We start from the raw sequence: 26,779 nt of genomic DNA, 5'->3' as shown, positions 1-26,779 counted from the left end.
TAACGCTAAATTCATTAAGTCAGCGAAAACATATTACTTTAAGCTATAGATAATGATCCATTGATTATTCCTTGCTGACCAGACTTTTCCTTTAAATGAACTGAGGCCTCTCCCAGTAAACTGAAGATGCTACATCAAAGAGTCACTTAACATGATATCGACATAGCACTTTTACCAAGTCAGCATAGTGGTTCTCTAGACGAAAAACAAAAACAACTAACAAAACCTTTCTCCCACAACCAACTCAGTAACCAGTCCTAAGAAACCCTGCAGGGTCAGGAAAGGAGAAGATATATTAGCTGATCTAGATAAAATGTGCAAAAGGAACAGTTAAAAAAAAACCTTCTCTGTGTTTGATCATGTATGATGCTAAGAAAAGAGAGAGTTGTCCTGTTTGCACAAAGAGAATTGGAGAAAGAATTGATAGCATTGGGGCAAACAATAAAGAACACAATACCTATTTAATGGCTGAATCAGGGAAGGTCATCAAGGTAACAGTGCTTTTTTTGTTTTAAACCAATTATTTCCTCTTGTGAGCTTTTATACTCATTAAATAAAGAAATGTACTCTGATAAAGGTTGGATTTGTTTTTTTTATTATTATTTTATTAAACTATGTACTTAACCAAAGGTTGCTTTAAACCTTTTCTATCTATATTCATCTCTTATACAGCAAAGTGTGTGGAGGGTGTTGAAAATTTGCTAACATTACCAGGCTCTTCATGGATACATTTTTACCGTTACTTTGTATTTCTAGTAGCATTTTTAAGGCCTGATTTCTCTTCAAAAAAAGTATATTTTACCTTAGAAAGAAACTTTTCAAAACTTTAACAATTTATCTAAGTCTATCTCTTTACACTGATTAAACCCCGACAAAGTTTTTACAAAGAGATTATCCCCTTATTCATTAAATTCTTCTCCCTAAATTATTATGCAGAAAATCTTTGAATATGCAAATTGGTTCCCTGTGCTTCGACTCTAACAGCTGCTCATCCTCTGTGAAACTGCTCTTCTCCTCGCAGTGTTGAGGTGTAGCTGTAAAGGAATCCATCCACACATGTTTAATCCAAATCAGATACTAAAAGCAAAAGATAAAACCACCCAGAGATCAGCACACCTTCATGGCAATATCTCAGAGGGGTCGTATTCTGAACCTTTCAGCTTTTGACTTGCAAAATAACCCTTCACTATCACTGCTGTAAGAAAGCAAAATTTGAAAGAAAAAAACTAGATTCAAACAAGAGTATAAAAACAGCAAAAGCTGTTGTTTTTTTTATTAATTTCTAATGGCTTTTTCAGCTCTTATAACAGCATAACAGTAATGCTATGATAGGCCAACCTCAAGGTGTTTGGCTCCTACAACTGTTGGATTTTCTGTTCCTTTAGTGTTTGAGCAGAAATAGTTAGTGAATCCTATCTTCTATGTCAATTAAGTAATTTTTTTTTCATTTTGTAAATTTAAAACTGACATGGGTTCAAATTACATGAAGCTTTAGAGAAGGTTGTAATTTGTACTACCTCCATGACACTAATTTGTTTTGGCTTTGCAGTGGAGTTTGAACATATATATTTGGCTCTAAATAAAAACCTTCCATGTAATATAAATTCCAGATCATATTATAGTATATTCCAACTGTCGAAAATGTTTTGAATACACTAGAAATTGCACTGAAATCCAGACACACAGTATTTATATGAATACAGCACTAATGCCTCAGCAATGAGCTAATGTAACATTACTTAACTTGATGCAATGAGGCACAGATGTCTTACAGATCAACACTAATTAACCTTACTATGCTGCATGATGCAAGGTTTAGCACAGCAAAGGAACTGGAGGTACTTTTTGATTAATCCAGCAACTAATTAGATGATCAATTTGGAGAGCTCAAATACTGTCTGCAGACTATTTAACTGTTATCTCTTGATTATTAAGCATCCATCCATCCATCCATCCATCCATCCATCCATCCATCCATCCATCCATCCATCCATCCATCCATCCATCCATCCATCCATCCATCCATCTATCTATCTATCTATCTATCTATCTATCTATCTATCTATCTATCTATCTATCTATCTATCTATCTATCTATCTATCTATCTATCCATCCATCCATCCATCCATCCATCCATCCATCCATCCATCCATCCATCCATAAATAATGTCCATAGCTGTGTATGGGTTATTTAATCTCCAGGTGGTGCAAGGTATTTACTGTGCTATTGTTATACACTTTGCTAAGGTCCACATTTGTGGGATTGTTTTTTTTTTTGTTTCTATGATGTTTTTGCTGCTGTAAACACCAGAATTTCCCCATTATGGGACAATAAAGGGATTCTATTCTATTCTACTGTATTCTATTCTATTCTATTCTATTCTATCCATCCATCCATCCATCTTTAAATTATTTAATGATCAGGTGACCAATCCAATCCTTATAAACACATCTGTCTGTATGATTTTATTAAATTGTCTCTCCAAGGTCACACCTGTGTTGTTAATTGGCGCTCTACAAATATCACTGCTGCTACATTAAAGCTGATTGTAGCAAAGCATGAATAATATGAATGGAAACAATGAAAGTCAACATAAAAAAAATAAGAACATACATTGCCCTGCATATAATAATATCACCATTAAATGATATTAGTGATATCAAAAAGAAAATATTTTCCTAAATGTGTTTTAGTAAAAAGACAAGCAGCAGCATTTTGACGCATCTGCCGTTGTTTAATAGTCCTGCTGACAACAAAATAAAGTGTACAGTATCATTGTGATTTATGCTGTGTGGTCAAAAAGAATTGACTACTGTCTCCAATTGTATTTTTTAACCCCTTGGAGCCCGTGTTGCAAATATGCTACAAACCCTTGTATTTTGTACACAGCAAGGAAAGCATGTGCAATCCTCCAGTGCCAGTTATTTCACACTGAATGAGGACCTAGGAGCCTTAGGCAAGCTCGCGTTTCCGTTATAACTGGTTTCTAACAGTGTATGTTATCATTGACCGTTATAAATGTTGTCACAAATTAGGAATATATCTACATTCCTATTTATTTTCAAGATAAATAGGAAGTTTAGAAATTTCTATTTGGCATCTATTTAAAGGCTTTATACAGTATATATATATATATATATATATATATATATATATATATATATATATATATATATATATATATATATATATATATATATATATATATATACCAATATATATATATTGGTGTCAAGGGGTTACCATCTGTTTGAAATTGATGTGTGTATATATGAAGAACTGCAAACTACTTAGATGTAAAATAATTGCCATTATGGCTTTGTCAAGCTGCTGCCTACCTTTGTAAAGCAGGAAAAAGACTAATACAAAGTAAATCCAATAGAACGTTTTATTGCTTACCTGCAATTTGTGACAATAGCTAAATAAACTTTTGGCTCTCAAAATAGTATCAGTGCCCTATTTGTTGTTATTCGCCCGATCGGGGCCCCGCCCGATACTGGTATCGATATCAGTGCAACACTAATAAATATATAAAACGAATAAGAAAAAATAAATATAATCAACAATTATTAACCTGCAAATAAACTCTGTAATTAATACAAAAAATAAAAATGTAGGAATTAATTACCACAATTCAAATGGATAAAGATATAAAAAATAAATAGCACCAACAAGTCCTATATATTTTCTAAATAGAGAGATGTCTGACTTAGAAAACTACACCAACACGATCTTTGAAATAATCTTTCAAGTAAAGGTCAAAGATTGGTCAGGTACATGTATTAATTCAAATAAATATTGATTTTGTGAGAAATATTTGTACTTTGCTTTTACTAACTCAAAACATTTAAAGCTCAGAACAAAATTAGGCCTTTTAGCTCTGTGAAAAAGAAGTAAATTAATTTAGTTTGAGGCCTCTTTGAATCAGCAGCACATGCCCACAAACCTTGGAAACACAAATACACAAAAAGTTAACTATTTTACCCTTTTAAAAATCTTATACCAACAAATTAGAAATGTACTTTGCACAGGTTTTTCATAAAATAAATGCAAGCACATCACTATCTCTGTGACTTATAGAGAAAATGTGCTCCAGTGTCGGTATGTGGATAAATTAGAAAGTCGGAGAAAAGCCCTCACATGCTAGTGTCAAAAAAGAAGATAAAGGGTAAGAAAATTTCACAGTCATAACTCTGTTGCAGTACTCTTTCAGTAGGTCTATGGTCCAGTGTTTCTGAACAACCTGTGAAAGGTCACAAGTGCCAAAATGTCAAATCTCAGAATGAGAAAAAGACGAATCTACCGCTCTACCTTTAAAAACATTAAACATAAAACAGTGCTCATATATACATTGACATCCTTTTTCTTAATTAGTTTAGATCATTTTCTTTCCTAAAAGGAAACACAAAAAAAGACAACTTTGAAATCCCACAGTGTTTAGATTTTTTTGCATTTATCCCATCGATCCAAAAAAAAAAAACATTGATTTTTATTTTTTTCACTTAAAATTCTCTTTGTGTCCTTTGCCTCCATCTTTTCTCTTTCATGTTCCACAAGATTATTTTGAGGACACATGGAAAAATGAAAGTCTCAGAAATTCAAACAGAAACTGTTGAAAAGCCATCTTTCAAGTGGTAGTAGATTTGAAAAGTCTCTGCAGCAGCCTTTCAGTCCCGTTATGGTTGTTGTTAATGCACTCTCCAGAGAGCTTTTCCAAGACGCCAGAAAAACTTTGAATGATGTGATGTGGATCAATAGTTTTTTCAGAAAATGTAACAAAAGAAGCAGCTCATGCCCCACATTTGAAATAGCCTTTAGCTATGACGTATGTTTGACTTTTCGTTAAGTTTTCGCAGACCTTATGTCATTCTTTAACACTTCTTACCTTGGAAAAGATGTAGAAGTGATTAGGATATGCTGAGATAAAATGAATAAGTTACGTTCACAAGCATATCAAGAGCTGAAGTCTGCCCACTCCATCCTCCCTCTAGGAAGAAGTCTTTCCCTGTCTGGTTTGTGAATCACCAGAGAGCCATTACCTTGCTAAATTGCTCCAAAGCAGATGATAGCCTGTCTGATGTCTACTGATATGCTTTTATGGCAAGGAGGGAAACCATACGACAAATAAATAAAATCAAAGATGGACTGAGAGCAAATACTCAATTTCTTCTGGTGGTGAAATTTGTTTACAAAACCTCAAAATTGGTTTGTAGGACTGAGGTCATTGTCTGCAACCTGGATATGGCGTGGGACTTCTCTTTAAACCTAATATAAAGATTCAATTTATAGGTTAAAATCATATTTAAGAGAATAGTAACAGTGCCACAGTAAAAACAGTATTAAAAGTGGTATCATTTCCAACCTTTGTTTTAAATAGTAAAACGTCAAATGAGTTAATGTTGAGTTTTTTTTTTAATACTATTGAACAAGTTCAAATCAGGTTATATACAGTAAAAGCTCTACTGATTTGGTAAAGTGCATGGCACTTGAAAACATGTTATTCATATTCAGTTTTGTTGGTTTTTTTGTATGCACAATCTCTCGCAGATCTCTTGCTAAATAGGGCAAAATACCTGGCAGCAAGGAGACCGAGATGAAGGAGATTATCCTGGATTTCAGGAGAATGAAGTTAGACTTCGACAGACTTAGACAACATTGATTACGAAATGCCATTTTGTACAGCTCTCATGACATTTCCATTTAGCTACCCATCCCGCTGTCACCACTAAGGATGAGACAGTGGAGATGGTCCAGATCCTTAAGGATCTCAGAGCCACACTGCGATCTGGAACATCAACACAACATAACGGATAAGGACTCATCACTTCTTAAAGGAATAGTACACCCAAAACATGATTAGCCTTCATTTTCTACTCACCCCCATGCTGAACAACACTCTGGAGTACTTTTTTGATATCTCAAATGCATCTGGAGATCTGGGAGGCTTCTTTCTGTCTGCTGGCATTCAAATAATGGAGGTCCATGGCGCCCGAGGCAGAAAGGTCCATAAAAGTCCACAAAAAACGTGTCAATATTCCTCCATACTGCTCGTCCAATGTATTCCAAGTGTCCTGAGTGGGTAGCATCCAGAATTTACTCGAAACAAAGTCATTTAGAATATTTTTAGAGCATAAACAGTAGTTTACAGGATTTCCTGAAAGCGCGCGCCTGCGCGTTCACAACGCTACGGAAGCCGGCAGACCAAACCAGATGAAAGTGCGCATTCAGCGTCTGCTCTGGCAATAATGCAAGCGTAGAAGAAGAAATGTGCTGTTTACCTGTGCAAAGAAAGAAACAACGAAAGAAAAATGTCTGAGGACTTCAGTGTTGAGGAAGAGCATGAGTTCTTTGCCAAGCTGAATGCGCACTTTCATCTGGTTTGGTCTGCCGCGGTTTCCGTAGCGTCGTGAACGCGCTTTCAGGAAATCCTATACACTACTGTTTATGCTCTAAAAACATTCTAAATAACTTCATTTCGAGTAAATTCTGGATGCTACCCACTCAGGACACTTGGAATACATTGGACGAGCAGTATGGAGGAATATTGACACGTTTTTTGTGGACTTTTATGGACCTTTCTGTCTCGGGCACCATAGACCTCCATTATTTGAATGTCAGCAGACAGCAAGAAGCCTCCCAGATCTCCAGATGCATTTGAGATATCAAAAAAGTACTCCAGAGTGTTGTTCAGTATGGGGGTGAGTAGAAAATGAAGGCTAATCATGTTTTGGGTGTACTATTCCTTTAAGATGCCTGCAGAGGTTCTAAATCCCACAAAGGCTACCGTAAGCTTCAACTGGTCAGATATTGAGTGAGTTCTCACATGGTACTGCAGAACTGGACTCTGGCTGTACCATAGAAGGCTGTGCACTGACTAGAGTGGCAGTGTCCAACCACCACAGCAGGGCGTGGACACTCAGCGGAACGATCCCCTGCCATAAAGTGTTCGTAAATCAAGGCTAGTATTTTAACATTTTAAAACCCACCCCTGACCCAGTGGACCTTAAGTGGAGGTAATAATTCAGAATGCAAAAAAGTCCACCGGTAACATTTTTACCAGCAGGTGGAGCCATTGCACGCAGCTCCAAGCTGACACGAAACGTTTCAAACCCCACAGCTCTGGAAATGTTATAGCTAGAGGTCTGAAATTTTCTGCATTTATGGTTGACATGATGTGGAACACATATAATACAATAAAACATGCTTTTTCTCAAGAATGTCTTTATTAATGCTATTTGAAAAAAGACCTATCATTTCGAGAATAAAAAAGCAACAACGTTGAGTCATGTTTGAAGTGATGCAGGTTAGTCTATGTTCTACTGACCTTAATTGATTTAATTTATATATTCAGAAACTATATGGTGTTAGCTTTCAAATAATGTATTGCACATGTAATTTGGGCTTACAGTTCTTAAGTTATTTCCTTTTTCATTTGGGTATGCAAAATAGAGAATTACCCAAAATGAGGTGGATGTTAAGAGGTTAAGAGATGAAAATTTGCTAATTGTGTGTACAGACTGGAAAGGTGAGAAGGTATAAAATTGACTTGTTGAAAATGTAAAGGTAAGCAAGGTTGCAAAGGTAGGAGATTGGTGAGACCACAGGGAAGCAGATTATGAGTGTTATTGTGAACAGAGATAAATAAGGTTGTTTTGAACCTACAGAGGCGATGATGAGGTGGTTAAAAATGCTAAAAGGAGTTGGGAAAATGGATACTGAATCAGCATTGTTGAGTTTACAGGTGAGAAGATTCCTGATGACTTGTTTTATTTGGATTTGTAAAGTTTAGTATAAGAGAATACATCACTAAACCCATGAGATGTTACAATTGTTACCTTGGCTTTTTTGGGGGTAAATTCTAGAAGTTGTTTTTTACAGTGCAGGCATGCAAACATCTGGTCTATGAAAATTAAGAAATTAACCTTGTTTCGATTCTGTATGTCAGTGTAATCTTTTGCTGTCGTGTTTTTCCAATTAGAAACAGTATAAGAAAACAAAAAAGTGGCTACTTCATTTTTGACATGTCGCAGAAACCATAAGAAAATATATTTTGCAATCTCATGGCTCAAGAGGTAGGAGTTTGTCCTGTAACTGGTGGGTTGCTGGTGTGAACTTCTGCTCCAACCATCTCTAGTATTTCGGCTTTGGCCAAGATACTTCCTCACCTTTCTGCCCTTTTGGTGGTCAGAGGAGTCGACGATTTTATGGCAGCCTCACTTCTGTCGTTCTGGCCCAGGGCGGCTGTGGTTACAGTGCACTATACCACCATCAGGATGTGAGTGTGGGTGTCAGTGGGTGAAGGATTTTGCAATCCTCTGTCTTGATAAAGTGCTATACAGGTTCAGACCATTTAATCAATTTCCCCTGTAAAATCTCATGTTTCATGCAGAACATCTTTCTGCTCCGCCGCTCACTTACATCTGTGCAAAATATTTGTGCATGAAAAGCTGAAATAATAACTGATTAAGATTCTAAGGAGATTTTAGTCTGGGCTAAAATGAGTCAAAGTCAAAGGTGGTGCTCTTATGAAGAGATAACATCACATCTCACAAAATGAACAAATTGATCTGTTCTTTCATTTCTGTTTTAAAGTATTTTTTTCTCCTTTGATTATCAGAAAATAAAAAGAAATTCAAATTAGTTTTACTTTTGCTTGTCACTTTTTGACAAACAAAAAAAAACCAAAACGTATTTTAATTTCAAATGCGGCATTTTTAAAAAGAAAAAAAATCAAATAGCCACTTGTTTTTTGTGTGTTTTTTAAGATCTGCTTCTCATTTTTTCCTGTTTTTTTTTTCATTGTTTCAGTTTGAAAAACGAATCAACAAACAGAACGAATATATCACACACTTCAACCTAAAATTACTGGTGTTCAAGACAACTGGAATCCATTGGTTTGGCAGAACAACGCGTAACCAATACGTGGCAGTGCACATTTTCAGATTTTGTCAGGTTCTTCAGAATAAGAAAAAAATCAAAAACAATGTTTAAAGCACAGCCTTACAAAAAACCAACATGGCTGCCTGGAATGTAAACAGAAGTGACAGCTGCAGCAATCAAAAGTTAATCTCCACAATTGTTTTATTTTTCTGAATTAGTCCTACACAGGATTGTAAAACCTGTGAGTGAACCTGTTCTTTTGCGTACGGTAGGCTGAGAAACACAGAATTGATTACAGAAAAACTGTGAATGACAATGATCCTTGAAGATCATTGAAGCGCCCATCACTTTGGTCTTCTGTGCTTTCTTCTAATTTGTCCTCCTTTTATTCAACAACATTCACTTAAATTTGTCTTCATTCGATGGGTTTTCTTCAAGGTAGGACATATTATTATTAAAGTTATCTTGTCTAATTTAATATGTCATAGGAGAACCTCATTCTAACAAACACAAGCCCTTCCTTAACGCTGAATCTTCCAAAACTGTATTTTTTATAAAGCTTTGTTACTTCAGTGAAACAAAACAAATATCCCCATTAATTCTTATTTCTCTGACTGAAAGTTAATCGTTGGCTAACAAATAAATATGCCGTTCCATTTGTTAGAGTTACAGATAGTCCATTCAAGGTTGCTTCCCTTTTTGTGAAGAATAGCCGCTAATGACTCTTAACTGATGTTTGTTGAAAAAAAAAACGTACAGGGGAGTCAGGGGATTTTATTAGAAAAATTCATATCTTGCAGAGGGGGCTGCTCAGTGGCACAGTGAATAGCACTGCTGCCTTGCAGCTAGAAGGTTCTCGGTTAAAATCCCAGAAAAAGTGAATAAAGTGAATGTGATTGGTTGTTTTTTTAAGATGGCGGCATTGTTGTGGCTGAAGGTTTGCAAGCAAGTTTGGTTGTGGCCGGTTTGTCGGAAGCATCTTGCTAACCAGTTAGCAACTTAGTGCTAGTAGGTTCCCAATGAGAAATTCCATTAGGACCAAGTAGCACTAAATTGGTGACTTAGAAACGACACTGTCAAGGAACGCTATGGAGAGAGGAAACATGTGGGAGGAGGAGAGTTTTGTGTCGGAGGTCGTGGATGAGTCTCCTCCATCATACATTTTTTATTCAGAGGAGGAAAGCGGGGATGAAAATGTTGTGGAAGAGGACGCCAGGGCAGCAGAAGCTTGGTTTGGTGTAGAAGGCTTACAGCCGTACATGTTTGAGCCCTAGCCTCACAACGCTGCCAGTTCTGTTAGCTCTACGCCTGCTGAAGACACAGACGTCCATCCCCATGAACATTGGGACAGAACTCAATGGGAAAGGAAATTATTCTTATTTCTTATTTGATGACCGGTGATATATGATTGGCCGAATTTAGGTGTTCAGGCTGACGTATAACTACCTGGCTTGCATAACATAACGAAAAATAAACAACACTGATTTTACGACAGGATTCTTTTTTAAATAAAAATTTTAACAATTTTGGGACAATATAGTCTAATAAAGAGTACATTTATATACATGTTTAAGCCAGAAGCATTTTACATTTCATCCCTGCGACTTTAAAGGCTGAAACCCGGATACTATACACAGAAGATAAGTGCCACCAATAGTCAAATAATTGTTTATTGTGATAATCAGATAATTATTTCAGATCCAAAAGCAGTGATCAGTGATCTAACATGATCAGAATTCAATCACACAGAGTCACTCTGCTCTGGAACATTATTGGAGCAGTGAACTAGGGAGGAAGCAAGGGAGAGCTGCACTACTTCCACATTCAGTGGAATGCAGAAGGGTTGAGATGAGTGGATAAGGCATGAGAAAACATTAAGAGCAAGCTTGTTTGACTTCAGTTAAGATATTTTGGTTTAATGAGTTTCAGATCATTTGTATCAGTGTCTAGTTTTACATGCTATTGAATTTCTAAATTCAATGCAGAAAGGGAATCTTTAAAAGAATAGAATAGAATAGAATAGAACTTTATTGATCTCACAATGGAGAAATTCACTAATGTCCAAAATGTTAAATGCTGATGAAGGTTCTCAGTCATCCAGGTCATAGTCATTCCGTAAAAATTCAAAAAATATCCACTGGACTTGGTTTTCAAGATCTTGAAAACCAAGTCGAGGGGATATTTTTTTAATTTTTACCGAAGTCCAAAATGTTAAGCACTATTATTTTATAAACAAGTTGCCCAATAGACATAATAGCTGCTGGTACAGTGATTATACTTGGCAGATATAACTGCCAGTAAGTGTTTGTGATAATTGACAATGAATTGTTTTCATATTGTTTATGGGGAATATTGGCACTATTTTCTTTCCTCGACTGTTTTAAATCAGCCACAGTGGAGAGTCTCTGAGTAGAAAATAGCCTGTTAAAGGTCATAGCAAAGGTTATACCACAGCATCTTATCCAGATGTAGGTCCAGACTTGGACTAGGTCATTTTAAAACTTATTAAAACAATAATTTTCTTTTAAAGCAATTAACAGGTGAAATGTTTTTTTCTTTATAATTTCATGGGAATGGGAGGAACACGTGGCTTCATGAATTTTAGCAATATATCCTGCTTATTAAATACCAAAAACTCCCACATTTATTAATATAAGGCTGTCTTTCAGAAATACTGCAAGAGCTTTACACCAGTTGTAAATGGAACACAAATTCTCCAAGATATTCCACCTGTGACTTTTATGAAAATGATTTTTACATTTTTTTTTTTCTCTCCAAAGTCTAGGAAACCTTTAGTCACCCATGTTTTATATTTTGGAACTTTTCCATTGATGCAGTTTTCTCCACTGTCCTTCCTTTTGTTAAATTATTAACAATGATCCTAACTGAAGCAAATGGTGGTTGCTGTGCTTTAGTAGTTACAGACCTGCTGGATAATGTTGAAGGACTTCTTCACACTTAGGTTCCCCTATGTTACAAAAAAGTAATCTTTAGTGATCCCTTTTAGTCTGTTTAATGCTATACCTTCTCTATGAACGTGTATATCAATCTTTAAATACTCACATGCACATTTTTGAAACTGCTCCAGCTTTCTCATGTTTTCCAATAGGAGTAGTTCAAGTTTGTTTTTCTATTACTGTTATATACGCTCCTGGTAGTAATAAGGTCTTGTTTTGACCCTAGAACCGAACTAAACCTACTGAAAATTTGGTTAATTAAGAAATGTAATTCCCCTATTACAAAGGAGCCTTTCGATACCAAACCTTGGATGGGGAATTTGACATTTTAAAACAACATTTTGTATTTTTTTTTAAGGTTATCTTTACTAAAATAATTAACTTTTTAGATAACTTACCAGACCTAAGGAAAGTTTGACATTAAAAAACTAAACCTATAGCATACTGTGTCTTTTAGCTGTGACTTATCCACCTGTTTTTCCTCCCTTCATGTCCATCTCTTTGTCTCAGTGTCTCTAGTGTTTTTGGTCCTGCAGTATTAATGCAGGAACCCATCTGTTTTCATGCTTTCCCAGCTGTCTAATCTGCTCTATTAGCAGGTCTGTTTTTCTCATCTCATCTACCCATCTAGCCACTCACATTTGTTTCCTCTGGGGTATCCGCAGGTCCTTAAAAGGGTTTTAAAATAAATTATCCAGCATTAAGGTCTTAGAATGAATTAAACCATCCTGTATTGCCACCGTTATCATATCATTTCTTTCTGCCAAGAAGTGACACTTTTCTTGCACAGAACCTTCACGCTTGTGTTAATAAAAGACAGGATCCAGTAAAAGAAGAAAAGAAGGGAAGCTTCATTTTTTTTGGTCATTGCATCTGCTTTAATAAACTCAGCTGGGCATTATGTCCCTTAACAATTAATTTCCTGTTTTGCTTCATCTTTATCTCCGTTATAGTTGCAGAACACTCATTAGCTCTGCTCCACTGGAACCAGACTGCTTTCTTCTGCTTTGTTCTTTTAACTATTTTTTGTCTTTCTAATCACTCAAATGCATCTTCATGAAAGATCCTTTAAATGTGACCGCATGCTGCACTCCTCTTGAGCCAAGCTACCTCTTGTCTGGGGAAGGAAGGGTTAAATTTAACTGATATCGAAAGCTTTGTTTGCCTGATAAAAGTCGTGGGGGCTTTGCCCTGCCGCAGAGAATTAGATTGAATCGATGTGGCTCTGTGATTATGCTGGCAAGATCAACATTTCATATATAACAGCACTGGTGAAGATATTTCATCATATTTCCCATTATTTGAGGGAATAGTGCAGTTTTATTATCAGATAAATCCAAGGTCGTTTTCTTCCCCCTTTTCTTAGTAATGTCTTCTATTTTTTTCCTGCTGGTACAGTACTCTCTTTTTCTTGTTAAGCTCAGTTTTAATAACAAAGTACTCTCCCAGCCTGGTTAATATTCCCATAAAGATATTTTTATTTTTCTATTTCAGCTACTTGGAGGAATCAAATTTTTGTAAAAGGTAAGATAATCATTCATCCATCAGTTCATGATTATTACATTCTCTCCTTCATCTCTTAGTTCCTTTACTGGACTATCACTGTGAAGAAGTTCCCCTCATCATTTTGTTCTTCTATCTCTCCCCGCACTGTTCGGACACTTATTACCTCCCCTCCGCTCCAAAGCCCAGCACATGCTGGGCTGTGCTGGAACGAGGCGGCAAGGAGTTCTGATTTTTCCCCATCTCCTTCTCTTCTTCAGCCCCTCTTCAATCAACTCTTTTATTATCTTTCCTTCTCATTCCAGCTCTGGTGTATCCTTTATACTCGCGCCTCTTCTGTGTCCTGCTGTCTCAGCTATGAGACAAGGTGTCTAGGCTTTGCAGCTCGGGCCAGCAGCGATGACTTGCTGCTCCGTCTCAATTCATCATTTGCGAAAGTGGAGCAAAGAGGAATGTTCACTTCCACTTGTTACTCCATCATGACTCCGTTCTTCGAGCTGAAAATCTTTGTATTTAAGCTTCTTTGATGTGTCTGATGATCCTAGACTTTCCTGGCCGTTGAAAAAACAGATTCATTTTATCACCACGCAGAAGCACTTGAGGAAATGTAGGTGGAAGATGACGTTTGAAATTCAAAACAAGCACAACAACAGGATTTTTTTTTTTTTTTTTTTTTTCTCTGGGAAGCTTTTTGAGGTGGCAGATATGTCCTGATGCCATTTGTTTAACCGTTGTCAGTAAACTTAAAATTTTATAAGAGGAGTATTTGGTCTTTGTGCTTGTAAGCACAAGATTTACGCCATTCACCTTTTTGAAAATAATACACTTAAAGTGTGTACAATTCAATGCATTTAAAAAGTCAAAATAATTATAACTTTATAGGAGGTTGTTTGCATTAAAAAACAAAACATCTATTTAATATGTAATAAAAAACATGTAAATCTCTGCAAATACTTAAGTTGCTAATGAAGAATAACATATTCTATTTTAAGGGCATTTAGGATCTATTTAAAAATAGATAAATATGATGGAATAACCACTATGTTAGTCAGGAACTGTTCAATCACTTTAGGTAAGTGCTTCATTGGTGGATTATTTTCCCTCTTTTATTGGCAAATTATTAAAATGCATAGATAAGTAGACAAATAAAAAATGAAAAAAAAAATGAGAGAACATCAATTGAACGAAATAAAAGCAGCACAGAGTTATATCCGCTTCAACCATCTGTAAACACAGAGGGATTAATTCTAAGAGAGATTTAAACCAGTAATTTTACAGGGCAAAATCCTAAATAATGTAACAATGTAAAATTTCGCATTGTTCATATACCTGATAAGAAACAATCACTATCGCAATCACAAAAGCTTTAAGTCTGCGGCTGCACTAACATTTGCACTAAATGCACTAACATTTTTTTAAAAAGTGGGTTAAAAGTGGGTTATTTTCGGGGTTTTTTTTGTGTGAGAGTATTTTATTACAATATGAATCTCATTTGAAAATCTACACACATCTTCAACCTACATATCCTAACTTATTTCAACCCTACATTCAGTACTCGAGTTGAGGGGGGATGGCATCCCCCTTCTTAAAAAAAAACTTAAAAATCATCTCCCTTCTTAAATGACCATTCCCCTATACCATCCCCTGTGGCATTTTATTACTAAATGTGTAAAATTTCTACTATACATTAACAGTAATGGCAGTAATATTGTCCTTTCAGCATTTGGTGGGCTGTGGGCTTACGAGTATCCTGAGCAAAATAAATAAAATCAAAAAAGTGTCCTACTCTGACTATGAAGCTGATCCCAGTGGGAAATTAGTTCTAACTCTGTAGGGGCAGTGATAGCCATGCCAGTCCAGGGACTGACTGCAGTTCTACTGTAAGGTATCTCGGTCAAGGTCAATGACCGACGTACCTGACGTGTAACAACCATGCCATGCATATTGCTTTAGGTTAATAGAATATATTAATTAGGCTATGTATGCTTCCAAAAAAAAGAAATTCCACCACCCCCCTTCTTTTTTTACAACTAGACTACTGCCTACATTTACCCCTTCACAATGTTTTTGACAGATGTAATTTCCCATCTTTGCCTCTGCAGTTTAAACAAAAGGCAAAAAGCTCAGTTTTTTCAAACAACACAACGTTCTCGATGTATTAGTGCTCTGCAGCAGGAGGGTGGGCCATTTTGAAGAGGCTTCTTCTACACTTGCTCCCTCTTTCTTCCTCTCATTATATGTTCATTTTCCCGACCATCCACCATCTCCTTCAATCCCTCTCTCAATTTGCCCCAAAGCAGAGGTCCATCTTGAAGTGTGGCATCAGAGCGAGGAGAGCCCCTCTTTCCCTTAGCAGCACAACTTCTTGCTACAGTAACAACTTGCCGCTCCATCAACTTGTCCCCCCCCACCCCCAACCCTTCTCTGTCGCCTCTTTCTGTTTTCCAAATCGTCTGTTTCAATAGTGTTGGCACTCTGGGGAGAAAACTTCCTCAGACTGCAGTCAGCTCCATCCAAACTATTCTCAACTTTGTCACTCTGATTGTTTGGCTCCTATTGTTAAGTGCTAAGTTAGAGCATGAAAAAGTCTCCACCATGTCTTCTGTGTTCAATTCATCAACAAATAAAAAATGTCCTCCCTCCATCTGCGACCCTTTCTTCTCTTTTTTATTCAATCTTATCCAGTGTGTTGTGCGATGCAGGAATATAGGAATTTAGAATTCCTTTATTTGTATCTTTTTCAGTCTTTTAGTTTGTTCTGCTATAAATAAATAATTAAAATAAAACTTCTATAAATAAAGGCGAACATAAACAAATCACCTCCAGTTTACACACCTATCTTTCAAACAGAGCTTTTATAATAGAGCTGAGACTGTTAATCTTTAGCACAGCTCTTATAATTGGAAACATTGATGGACTTTAATTCATCAGTCTCCATGTTTTGTTTGTTCCTTGTGTTTTCTTTTGTTGCATTTATCGAGTGCTTTTCAGCAATGACACAATAGCCCGCTGTTTTTGCTTTCTCATCGCCCTGAACCTTTTCGCATCAACAAAGCTTATGACCCCTTTATGTTGAAAGCGATTGTTGGTGCCTTGTTTGACATCAGTGCAGCAACAAGGCTCTTAATTACAAATTGTTGGCTGAATATTAGATTTCTACAGAATTGGAGCTTAAGTCTGATGTTTTCCTTTTTCTTTACAGGGCTTTCGATTTGCCGAAATCATTAAGATATCACTGCTGTATGCATCTAAGGGGATTTTACTGCAGTCAAGATGATTTTCAATATTCCGAAAAGTGTTTTTGTAGCTGCAGCATTATTTCCCTCCAATAAGTATTTAATTCTGGCATCCACCAGCGGAGTTTAAGTGTAATAAATGACACATTTACATTTAGGGTTGGGTTTTTTTTCACAGCTTTTAAAACCAAATGGACAACAGACCAACCTGATAACTACAGTGTGCAATTTTCCTCCACAAACAACTCCTGTGGGAAGTTTCTGGAGAAAATCATGGTCGTGGCTTTAAATCCGAGCTCCTATGTCGCGCTGTGAGGCAGGTATGGCTGTTGTTAGATTCTTGTGAGCAAAAATAACCTGCGATAAACTTCTGACAGTGTTTGATATTTAGACATACTATGTCACACTGTTGCAGCTGCTACTATACGAGCTTTTTTGAAGGATCAGCCAATAGGAATACAGCTGCAGGCTGAGAAGTGCCACATAAAGATTCGATAGAGGAAACGAATGCAAGGTGATCTATTTTCAGGATTTTGTATGATATGCAGGATAAAACTATGTGCAGAAAGCTGTGTAACCTATGGACAAAAACTCCAAATAAATCAGTAGCCTAATAAATGTAGTGGTGTTGCATTGGGTGTGTTGAACTGTTTTTAAACATCAAACAATGATTTATAGAATAGATTTTCAACGATTGGAAACCTCGATCATTTTAATAATTTGGAACACAGAACAGTGATAACTTATAAAAGGTAAAGTGCTTAGCAAGGGCTGCCGATACTGCCAAGTAAACAAATCAAGTCTCTCTCCAATCAGACAAACATATCTTATCAAATCAAATAAACATGGAGCTTCGACCAGAGCTACTGGCAGATGGCTCTGGTGGCATCTCCATCAACTATGCATGTGGGTCTGCATCTGTAGTCACAAATCGGTGAGAGCTTTTATCATTGTTCTCTTACTGTGGAGATAATTTGGGCCTCAACATATTTTTCTTCCTGTTGGATTATTTCTTTATGCATTTGAAACCCATTTGTCCATTTGGACCAACTTATTTCTTTTCCCTTACTTTTGAAAAGGAAAATGACATTTCATTGAACATGCTATTTACAGAGAACTCGTAGCCTACTAGTTGTACTCATCCTCTTTTGCTTTATCACAGGGTTTATACAGGAATGAGTAACTCTAATTTAATGCTATTTAATGCTCTTTCAATGCTCTTAGAAATAATTTAATGCCATCAACAAGTACCCGTTACTCTCAAATAATACATATATATATATAAAAGAGAACAAAATCTTTCATCGACAGGCGGCAGCCATGTCCCAAATTCCACGTTTTCCAGCCACTTTTGTTGAAATGAGAATTTTCTAATTCTCTAGCTTTTTCTATGCTTCGAGCTTATTTTCCAAACATATGGATTTCTGATCAACCGGAAGCAGTTCCACGAAAACACATGAAACAAGTTATATCTGATATGATATATCTGAGGAAATTTTTTTTAGAAACTTTTTTTTTTTTTTTTTTTTTTACATTTTAAATGCCATGATAATCACATTTAACAAATGATAATGGCAATTAAGGCCTTAATTTAAAAAATAACAATTGAATGACTTTTAATGATTTTTAATGACCCTGTATCAGAGTAGAATAGGTCATGAGGGGAGCAGTCTCAGAAGAGATGCCAAAATTTCCTTCTCACCAGACACCCCCTTCAGCTCTTTTGAGGGAAGCCTGGGGCGTTTCAGGGCCAGAAGAGAGACAGAGTCCATCCAGCATGTCCTGAGCCTTCTCTAGGGGGGATGTTTCTGGAATACCTCAAGAGAGAGGCATCAAGGGGACATCAGAAACAGATGTCTGAGCCACACTAGCTAACCTCTCTCGATGTGGACGAGAAGCAGTTCTGCTCCAAGTCTCTAACGCATGGCCCAATTCCTCATGCCCCGCCAAGGAATCTCATCCTAGTTGCACCCGAAACTAGTTTTTCTCTTTTGGTAAATGTATACCGAGCGGTAATTCGAGAGGTTTGCCTTTTGGTTAAGCTGTCCTTACCACAGCTGAGATGTGCAGCGTTGATAACAGCAGCCTCACCAATCTGTCTGTCGATCTCCCGCTTCATTCTCCCCTCACACACAAACAAGCCACTGAAATATACCTGAACTCCTCTATTTGAGGTGCGAAGTTGAATTCCATCAAAAGAGGACAAGCCACCCTTTTTTTTTTTTTGGTTGAGAACTATGGATTCTGACTAGGAAGAGCTGATCTTCATCCCTGCCCCTTAATAATGAGCTGCAAACTGCCCTGTATGCATACTGTAGCTTTTCAAAGAAAACACTTAAATTTCTTATTGGACTGTTTCTTATTAAACCTCTTTGATTGTGGTTTGGTTTTGAGGAGGATTTCAGATCGAGGAGTAAAACATTTAGCACTAAAATCACCACCAATCCTGCAGACAGGGAGGCTAAATCAGCCCCTACATCTTTTACCGCAAATATTACTTTTTTGAAGATGTTTGCTAGCAAATTTTAACTTTATTCTTAAGTTTCATAAAATCTTTTCCAATTATAAATTTATTTTGATTATTCACGGCAGTATTGGGAAGTACCCCCACCAGCCATTCCTTCTAACTGGTTAATGCTGCTGACACATTTCCTCTGATGTTTGTCAAGCTGCTGTAGTACAGTACGTAAGGATGGCTGTGCTGCAGGTGGAGAGAGGGAAATACATAACCTGAATCTTTCCCTCCATTCATGGTCAGGCAGAAAGCTCCATCACTTTAACATGAAGGGTAAAGCAGCTCTCACTTGAAGCTGCAGGAATAGCTTTAGATTGAACAGAACTTCAGATCATCCTTACCTGCAAACGCCTGAGAAGGCGGTCATAGCTTGTAAGCGCTTTGATGAGGCAAAAGACTCAGCCGCTTCGGTCAAGGGTTTGTTCCCTATTTTGTTAGGTTAGGTTCTAATTAAGGACTGACCAATAGGTATTGTTAATAATAATAATAATAAATAATACATTTTATTTAAAAAGGCGCCTTTCTGGACACTCAAGGTCACCGTACAAAAACATAAAAAGTGTCAGAAAAAATAAAAATAATAATTAGATGTTAAGAGGTGGACAAGTTTTGATTTTGACTGACGTGATTACATGGCCATCCACAGCTGCAACAATGCTTTTCACTTTCACTTTATGTTTTAGAAAATAATCCAAAATTAAACAACAATATCAAAACAAAACAAAACCAACAATTTTCCAAAAAAAAAGGAATAGGCTGAAGCAAAGCTTATTTTTGCCTACCCTGTTTTCTACTTACAAGCTTTACAACCTACCAGGTTCTTTACTACCTATATAAATATTCAAATCTACATAACATAGGATTTTATCATTTTACATTTTAAAGCCCTTTTAAAATTCACCAAGAAAGGACATAACTTTAAATCATCATTCAATTCATTCCACATTTTCACACCAATAACTGAAACACATCTAGACTTTATCTGGCTTCCAATATAAACAAACCTCGCAAATTTTATTTATTCTCTCTTAACTTAAATAATTTCTGAATACCAAAAGGAAGACTTTTGTTCACTGCTTTATGCATTATTTCCAGTATTTTTATATAAACAATGTCTTTGAATTTGAATGTGTTGCTTTAAATGAAGAGTTTATCAGTTGGTTCACGGTATCCCACCTTATTAATAAGCCTTATAGCTGTTTATTGCAACTTATCTAACTTATCAATAATTGTTTTATTTTCATTTCCCCATACTTCTGAACAATAAGACAAATAAGGCATAACCAAAGAGGAATATATATAATATGCAGGCCTTTAATATTTATTAAATCTTTTATTTTGAATAATATTCCAATAGTTTTTGCAATTTTATTTCTAATATATTCTATGTGAGGCTTCCAACTAAGTTTGTTGTCTATAATAATCCCTAAAAATTTTGTCTCATAAACTCTTACAATTATAACTCAATATATACATAACTCTAATTGTTATAGACCCGATTACCAGAGAATACCATAAATTCAGTTTTCCCTTCTTTTAACGACAAATTATTATAATCAAACCATGTTTTCAACTCAGCTAACTCTTTTTCTATAGTTTTTTTTATTTCATCCAAATTCTTCCCAAAAAAAATAAATTTGTATCATCAGCAAACATTATAAACTTTAAATTACTGGATACTGCAAAAATATAATTTAAATAAAGTATAAATAATTTAGGTCCTAGGACTGAGCCTTGAGGAAGACCAAATTTTACTATGCCTGTTTGTGACTTTGTGTTATTGATTTGTACATATTGTAATCTATTATAGGGCTGGGCGATAATTCAATAACGATATATATCGATCGATAGACGTGTGGCGCAATAGAAAAAACAGCGTTGATAAAAGTTCGATAAAGAAACGCAGTTTTCCTTCTTTCTCATTGTAGCCTAGCATGTAGGTTTATGCTAGTCACTACTTCCTCCAAACCAATCACAATCGCGGACCCAGGCATGCCGTCACCAAGCGCCGCCCTCTCAAACCACAACACAGAGCACATGAAGATGTCGCAGCAAGGAGAGTCGGAGGAAATTGTTCCAAAGAAGGGTTTTTGTAGTTCGGCAGTCTGGCAGTATTTCAGTTATGGCAAGTCGGACAAAAAACAAACCACAGTCATCTGTAAAATGTGTAGGGAACCAGTGAAAACCAAGTCTGATAACACAACCAACTTTTTTTTTTTTATCATCTCAGCCGCTCACACCCGCAGGAGTACGAGCTGTGTAGGCCCCGGCGCAGCTCTGCATCGCCTCCGAGGAATCTTCGGGAATTTCGGGAAAATATATGTATATTTTCAGTTCTGGACAGTTTCCCACGTAGGTCTACCAATTGAGAGAAAAATGCTGAGGGGCCAGCAACTTCAAAGTAATAACTCAGGTTAAAGCAGGAAACTAAGTGGGGGGGGGGGGGGTCCATTTATTTATTTGTTATATTTATTTTGGTCACTTTTCTGGTCACTTTAGTTTATTCTTTGTCAGTATTTAATAACATAACTCAGGTCTCTTAAGTTATTTTTCTTTAAAAAAATTCTGTTAAGGTTAAAAAAGCTGGTTAAATAAATATTTAATTGGAAGTCTGTGTTCTTTATTAAAATTAAATCATTTAGCAATATCATAAAATGTCCAGGCAGAGCTGCACATAAAATATGGTTTCAAATCTTTTCAATAATTATCGATATCGATCAATATGCATTTTTTTTTATCGATAAGCTTTTTTTCTATATCGCCCAGCCCTAATCTATTACTTAGATAACTTTTTAACCACTGGTATGTAACCCCCTGTAGGCCATGCAGTTCACATTTACCCAATAGTCTTGCATGATCAATGGTATCAAATGCTTTACATAAGTCAATAAACACACCTACGGTATTAAGTTTCTGGTCAACAATGGTGCGGTGGAAGTAATAGATAGATAATCCTTCTACCTTAACTGCTTAAGAAAGGTGTTGACCAGAACATTTTGTGGTCCAATTTAAACGTGTCACACAAGTAGAAATCACACAAGTTAAAATCTATTAAATGGATCAAATGCAACTGGAGCAGGTATGGAAAGCCAAATGTACCAAAAATTTCATAAATAAAAAACTGGAAAGATCTCTATTTCCCGCCAATTCTGTCAGCTGGCCTGATCACCACTATCTCTCTCTGACAACTAACATCCTAGGTTCTTCTTCTTCTTTTTGATAAAGTTACTTATTGGTGTTCATTATATATCACACAATGTGCACACGTCAAACTTAATGTGGTACCAAAGATGATTAAATCCATGCAGCATATAGTGTCCTAGAATAATCTGATCATATTTCTCAAATGGGTATAATGAACAATTCTACATTTGTCCAGTTGGAGTTATCCAGTGTCGGCAGGAACAGAGGTGGGAAGCGGCCAAGGATGGCCATTGGCCACCTCTGTTGCCATCCCTACCAGGGGCTTCTTTAGACTGACTAATTCAGCAATTTAAGAAGAACCATTTCCCTCAAAAACAGTGAAATCTCCTAACTGATTTTAATTGCATAATTTGACAAACTGATAGCAGAAGTACAGCAATTAATCATTTGCATCAATATATTAACATAAAGATGACAAATACAGTGTTCATGCTCTTCTCAAAACTATATTTTGTGTTTTGTGGAGGAGAAGGGAAGTTATGTCTCTGCATTTGTCAGATACATTTTATGCATATATTATGCACAGCCATAAATGATTAATTCAGACAGAATCAATGCATAAATATGTGTGTAGATTTATTTCAAAGAGCTTTGTGAAAATCTAGCCTGTCCTTGTGATTAATTTGAGAAATATGGATGTTGTACTCTTGTATGTTCCTGCTGGTAGAGTGGGATTAGTGTAGACCAGTGGTCTCCAACCCTGGTCCTCAAGATCTACTGTCCTACAGATTTTAGATGCATCCCTGCTTCAACACAGCTGAATCAAATGATTGATTACCTTTTTCAGCATCCCATCAAGCTTGATAAAGGCTTGGTTAAAAAGCCATTCATTTAATTAAGCTCTGTTGGAGCAGGGATGCATCCAAAACCTGCAGGACAGTGAGGACCAGGTTTGGAGACCACTGGTGTAGACTGACCCTGAACTGGTTTTGGCATCTATCAGTTTTTGGTTAAACCTTCAAGGCACATTGCTCCCTGCCTGGCAGCCCTAGGGAAATTTTTCTGGCTCCACCATGCGTGTCAGATCAATGAAAAAGCTCAATGGATTAAATGTTTTATACTAACAATAAAACTTTCTTTGAGAAATGTTCAGAGTTTATGGAGGAGAGTTTTTCTAATGTTATTTTGCATATTTGAAATCATTACTATTTACTAAAATATAATAAAAAAAAATGTCAAAGCATTTTTTCCTCCACTTTGTTTAGTTTAATTTTACCATCTGGGTTTCATGAATGACTGAAGCAAGCTCTTGGCTGGACGTAAATGACAGATTTTTCCGTCCAATAAATTGTCAATTCCATTTTGAACTCACTTAGCATTCTCAAACAACTTCTGAGCATCATCTTCCAAGCTGGTCCTCTGTACTGTAGTAACAAACCATCTGGCACGTTACATCATGTTATCACTCTGGCTAAAACAAAGGTAGCCATTTGTCTGAAACAAAGGAGGCGGCAAAAATCTGCTGTAGCAATGTAATGGGGAACAGATCGACCACATTATGTAGAGGCAGAAAAAAACAGTATTCCTACTCATCTTTGATACATAAATGTGAAAGCAAGTATTAGCTTAAAAAATATAGTTAGCAGCAGTGGCAGCTGGCCAGTAGAGGGCGCTAGGGCGCCGCCCAACCCACCTGATGACCCTGATTAAGACATAAAAAAAATATATATTTTATGATTTTATTTTAAATTAACATTTAAAACATTACAAAATATATTCATATGTATTTCTGAGATGTGCAAGATACATATTTAATATTTAAAGAAGTACAGCATCATTCCATTTTTCGTCAGATTGGTGACATATTTCCGCCCTCGGGCGCTAAAATCTTTGCCCATTGACTCTCGTTAAAAGTTGTAAATGCGCAGTAGCTCCTCTGGAATACAAAGGTATAGGAGAGCTTGGGGCGCAGCTCTGGTGCGCCCCGAGTTGACAGGAAGTGCGTTTGCTCACCACCTCCTGACACGGTGGAGACTTTTTACGGGTGATTGACAGGTCGAGTCACAGGAGTTGGAGAGAGAGAGATGGCGCAAGAACCGTCCTTTACCAGGACCTGGTTGAGCAAGAAGGCGTGGCTAACTGTATTTAGCAAGGCTTATGCTACGTTCACACCGGACGCAGCAGGAGGAGCAAAAACGTGTCTGCTGCTTCCTTTTTGCTGCTTGTACCAGTTTAGTTCTGACGCGCGGCTGAAGCAGCTTTGCTGCTCTGGCTGCGCGGATCAAAACGTGGGTCTGACGTGCGTTCGGCGGAGCTACTTTATCCTTTCTTTGCCTCTTTGCCTTTGCCTTGCCTAGCGTCGCGCGTGTCAGATGCTTAAACGCTCCCGACGCGCTGCTTCAGCTGCACAGACGCGCTGCGCCTGCTGCTCAAAACGCGCTGCGGGACCTTTTGCTGCACCTTGACGCACGTCAACCATTGACTTTGCATGTAAACTCGCTACTTCTGCTGCGCCTGCTGCGTCCGGTGTGAACGCAGCATAACACTTTATTCTGCTCTCCCTGCCACCTTTTTCAAATGTCAGGATCTGACCAGGCATGGATAAAAACAGGCAGGACTGATTTAAAGCACTTTTTTTGATAAACACATTCTTAGAAAATAAATACTTTTTATATATTAAAAAATATAAAAAAATAAAAAAAGCTGACTAATACCTTCTCCATTATTAAACTGGTAGATATTTTTTTTTTATTTTGCTTTGTGACACAATATTGGACCATGCAAAACACAAGTTTATCTTCACAAAGCCATAGAAGGGCAAGATTTATGTACAAAAAGTAAACTCTACATGAAATTATATTTTGTTTTCATAAAGTGTTTTTACTGTTTTTTTGTCGTTGTTGGCATTCATATAAATATACTGGTGTGATAACTTAGTATACGTTTGATTGGTTTTTTATATACGTCTGTTTTGAATTCATAGATCCCCCCTGTGGGAAACTCCACCAGCCGCCAATGGTTAGCAGTGGATGCTAATTGCTGCAATAAAATGTATGATGTTTCTCTTTCAAGTTTTTTATTTAAAACCATGCAACCAAAATGGACCCCACCAACATACCTCTTTTCTCTCCAAAGTACAGAGTCTGTTGTGCAGTGTTGGACCACTGCAGCGAAGAGTTGTCGGTCTCTGTCACCGTACAGGTCAACGTTACCGTGCCACCGACGGACACCGTTTCATCTGAGGTCGTAGGCTGTAGGGGATCCTCATCTAAGCAAGAAAAGGAAGAAGACATAAAAAACAGTTAAAGTGATTGCAACACTACCCTTAATTGTAAACACAATCAAAAATAGTATCACACAGCACCTGCATCAGATAAACCCACAAACTGCGTTACTCGCCTCCCTCCCTTTTTTTTTTTCTCTCAGTCTCCCACTGCCCATGTCTTTCTCTGCTTGTCAGATTATCTATACATCTCTATCTGTCTTTCTGAAAGCACAGACACATTGTGCGCACACACTGACATCTTGTCAGAGGGACAAAAAAAAAGCTGACAAATGGTTATCTGGTTGTATGTCTGCAAGGCCAATGTAGGAGCAATGAGTCAGTGGCACCCAGAGCCTGAACGACCTGGGGGACTTGCAAAGATGAAGAGGCTGTGGCAGACATTGGCTCTCCACAGGTCAAACAAACAACAAAGCCAACTCATATCGCTAATGAGTTTTTTTTTAACCCTTTTTCTTGATAGACAGGGCAGGTTTTAAAAGGCGTTTATATGTATCAGCTGCAAGCTCAAAGTTATGGAAATGAGTGGGTCGGAGGAAACAAGATTGAGAATACAAATGACCCCCTCATAATGAAGGGATTCAGAGGGCTGGAGCTGAAACGGGAAAACTACTTATAAATGAACCGTTGGGGTGTGTAACAATATTCAAATTGGCTCAAATTATGGTATTTAACAGTGCTCCCTTGATAACGGTTGATGGTGCAGGCTAATTCTACACTGCCTTTAGTGAGGGTGGCAAATGATTTTGTGAATCAGAGCAAGAGATGTTAGCAAAATATGCAAGCCTCCATTTATAGTGAGTAATGATAAACATAACCATTGATGCACCTTTTCCAATGTTTAGGTATAAAGGCTTCGAGATCAGTCTCCTATACTGGAACATGTTACTGACTTGCTGAAATTGCAGTAATGCTTGGGCAAAAAAAAAAAAACAAAGGCATAAGTGAAGAAAAAAGACCAAGTCAAAGGAGGGAGCATCACATAGGAGAATACGCCTCGAGCGGTCTTCTCACCCCTTAAATACAGCGTGTATAAATAGTTTAATTGGAACCAAATTGTCAAGCAGGAGACGGGTTTATACGGAGCGTGGGGTGTTATCACATCCGCGCACGGCTGGTGGAATTGAATTTTTTTCTTTTTTTTAGAAGAAGAACATCTGCTTAAATGTGCTCCAGCAGAACTCCCATCAAGACATGAAAGAGGATGGGGAGGGGCTCACGAAGTGAGGATGATGAAGAGGAGGTGAGAAAACCATCTA

The 26,779-nt window shown here is 37.0% G+C and overlaps 1 protein-coding gene across 4 annotated transcripts in view; it reads right to left on the bottom strand.

Moving 5' to 3' along the window:
- Positions 1–26,779, bottom strand: part of cadm3 (cell adhesion molecule 3) — a 185,440-nt gene that overhangs the window by 95,130 nt on the left and 63,531 nt on the right. For all 4 annotated transcript variants that reach the window (XM_038279259.1, XM_038279267.1, XM_038279275.1 and 1 more), the window contains exon 3: positions 25,356–25,505. In XM_038279259.1, coding sequence (XP_038135187.1) covers positions 25,356–25,505 — 150 coding nt within the window. The remainder of the gene's footprint in view (positions 1–25,355; positions 25,506–26,779) is intronic.

Source organism: Cyprinodon tularosa, unplaced genomic scaffold (genome assembly GCF_016077235.1).
Source record: "Cyprinodon tularosa strain WSP-4 unplaced genomic scaffold, ASM1607723v1 ctg102, whole genome shotgun sequence".
Classification (NCBI taxonomy): Eukaryota; Metazoa; Chordata; class Actinopteri; order Cyprinodontiformes; family Cyprinodontidae; genus Cyprinodon; species Cyprinodon tularosa.
The sequence above is the reverse complement of the archived record's forward strand: the minus strand, read 5'-3'. Positions and strand labels throughout refer to the sequence as shown.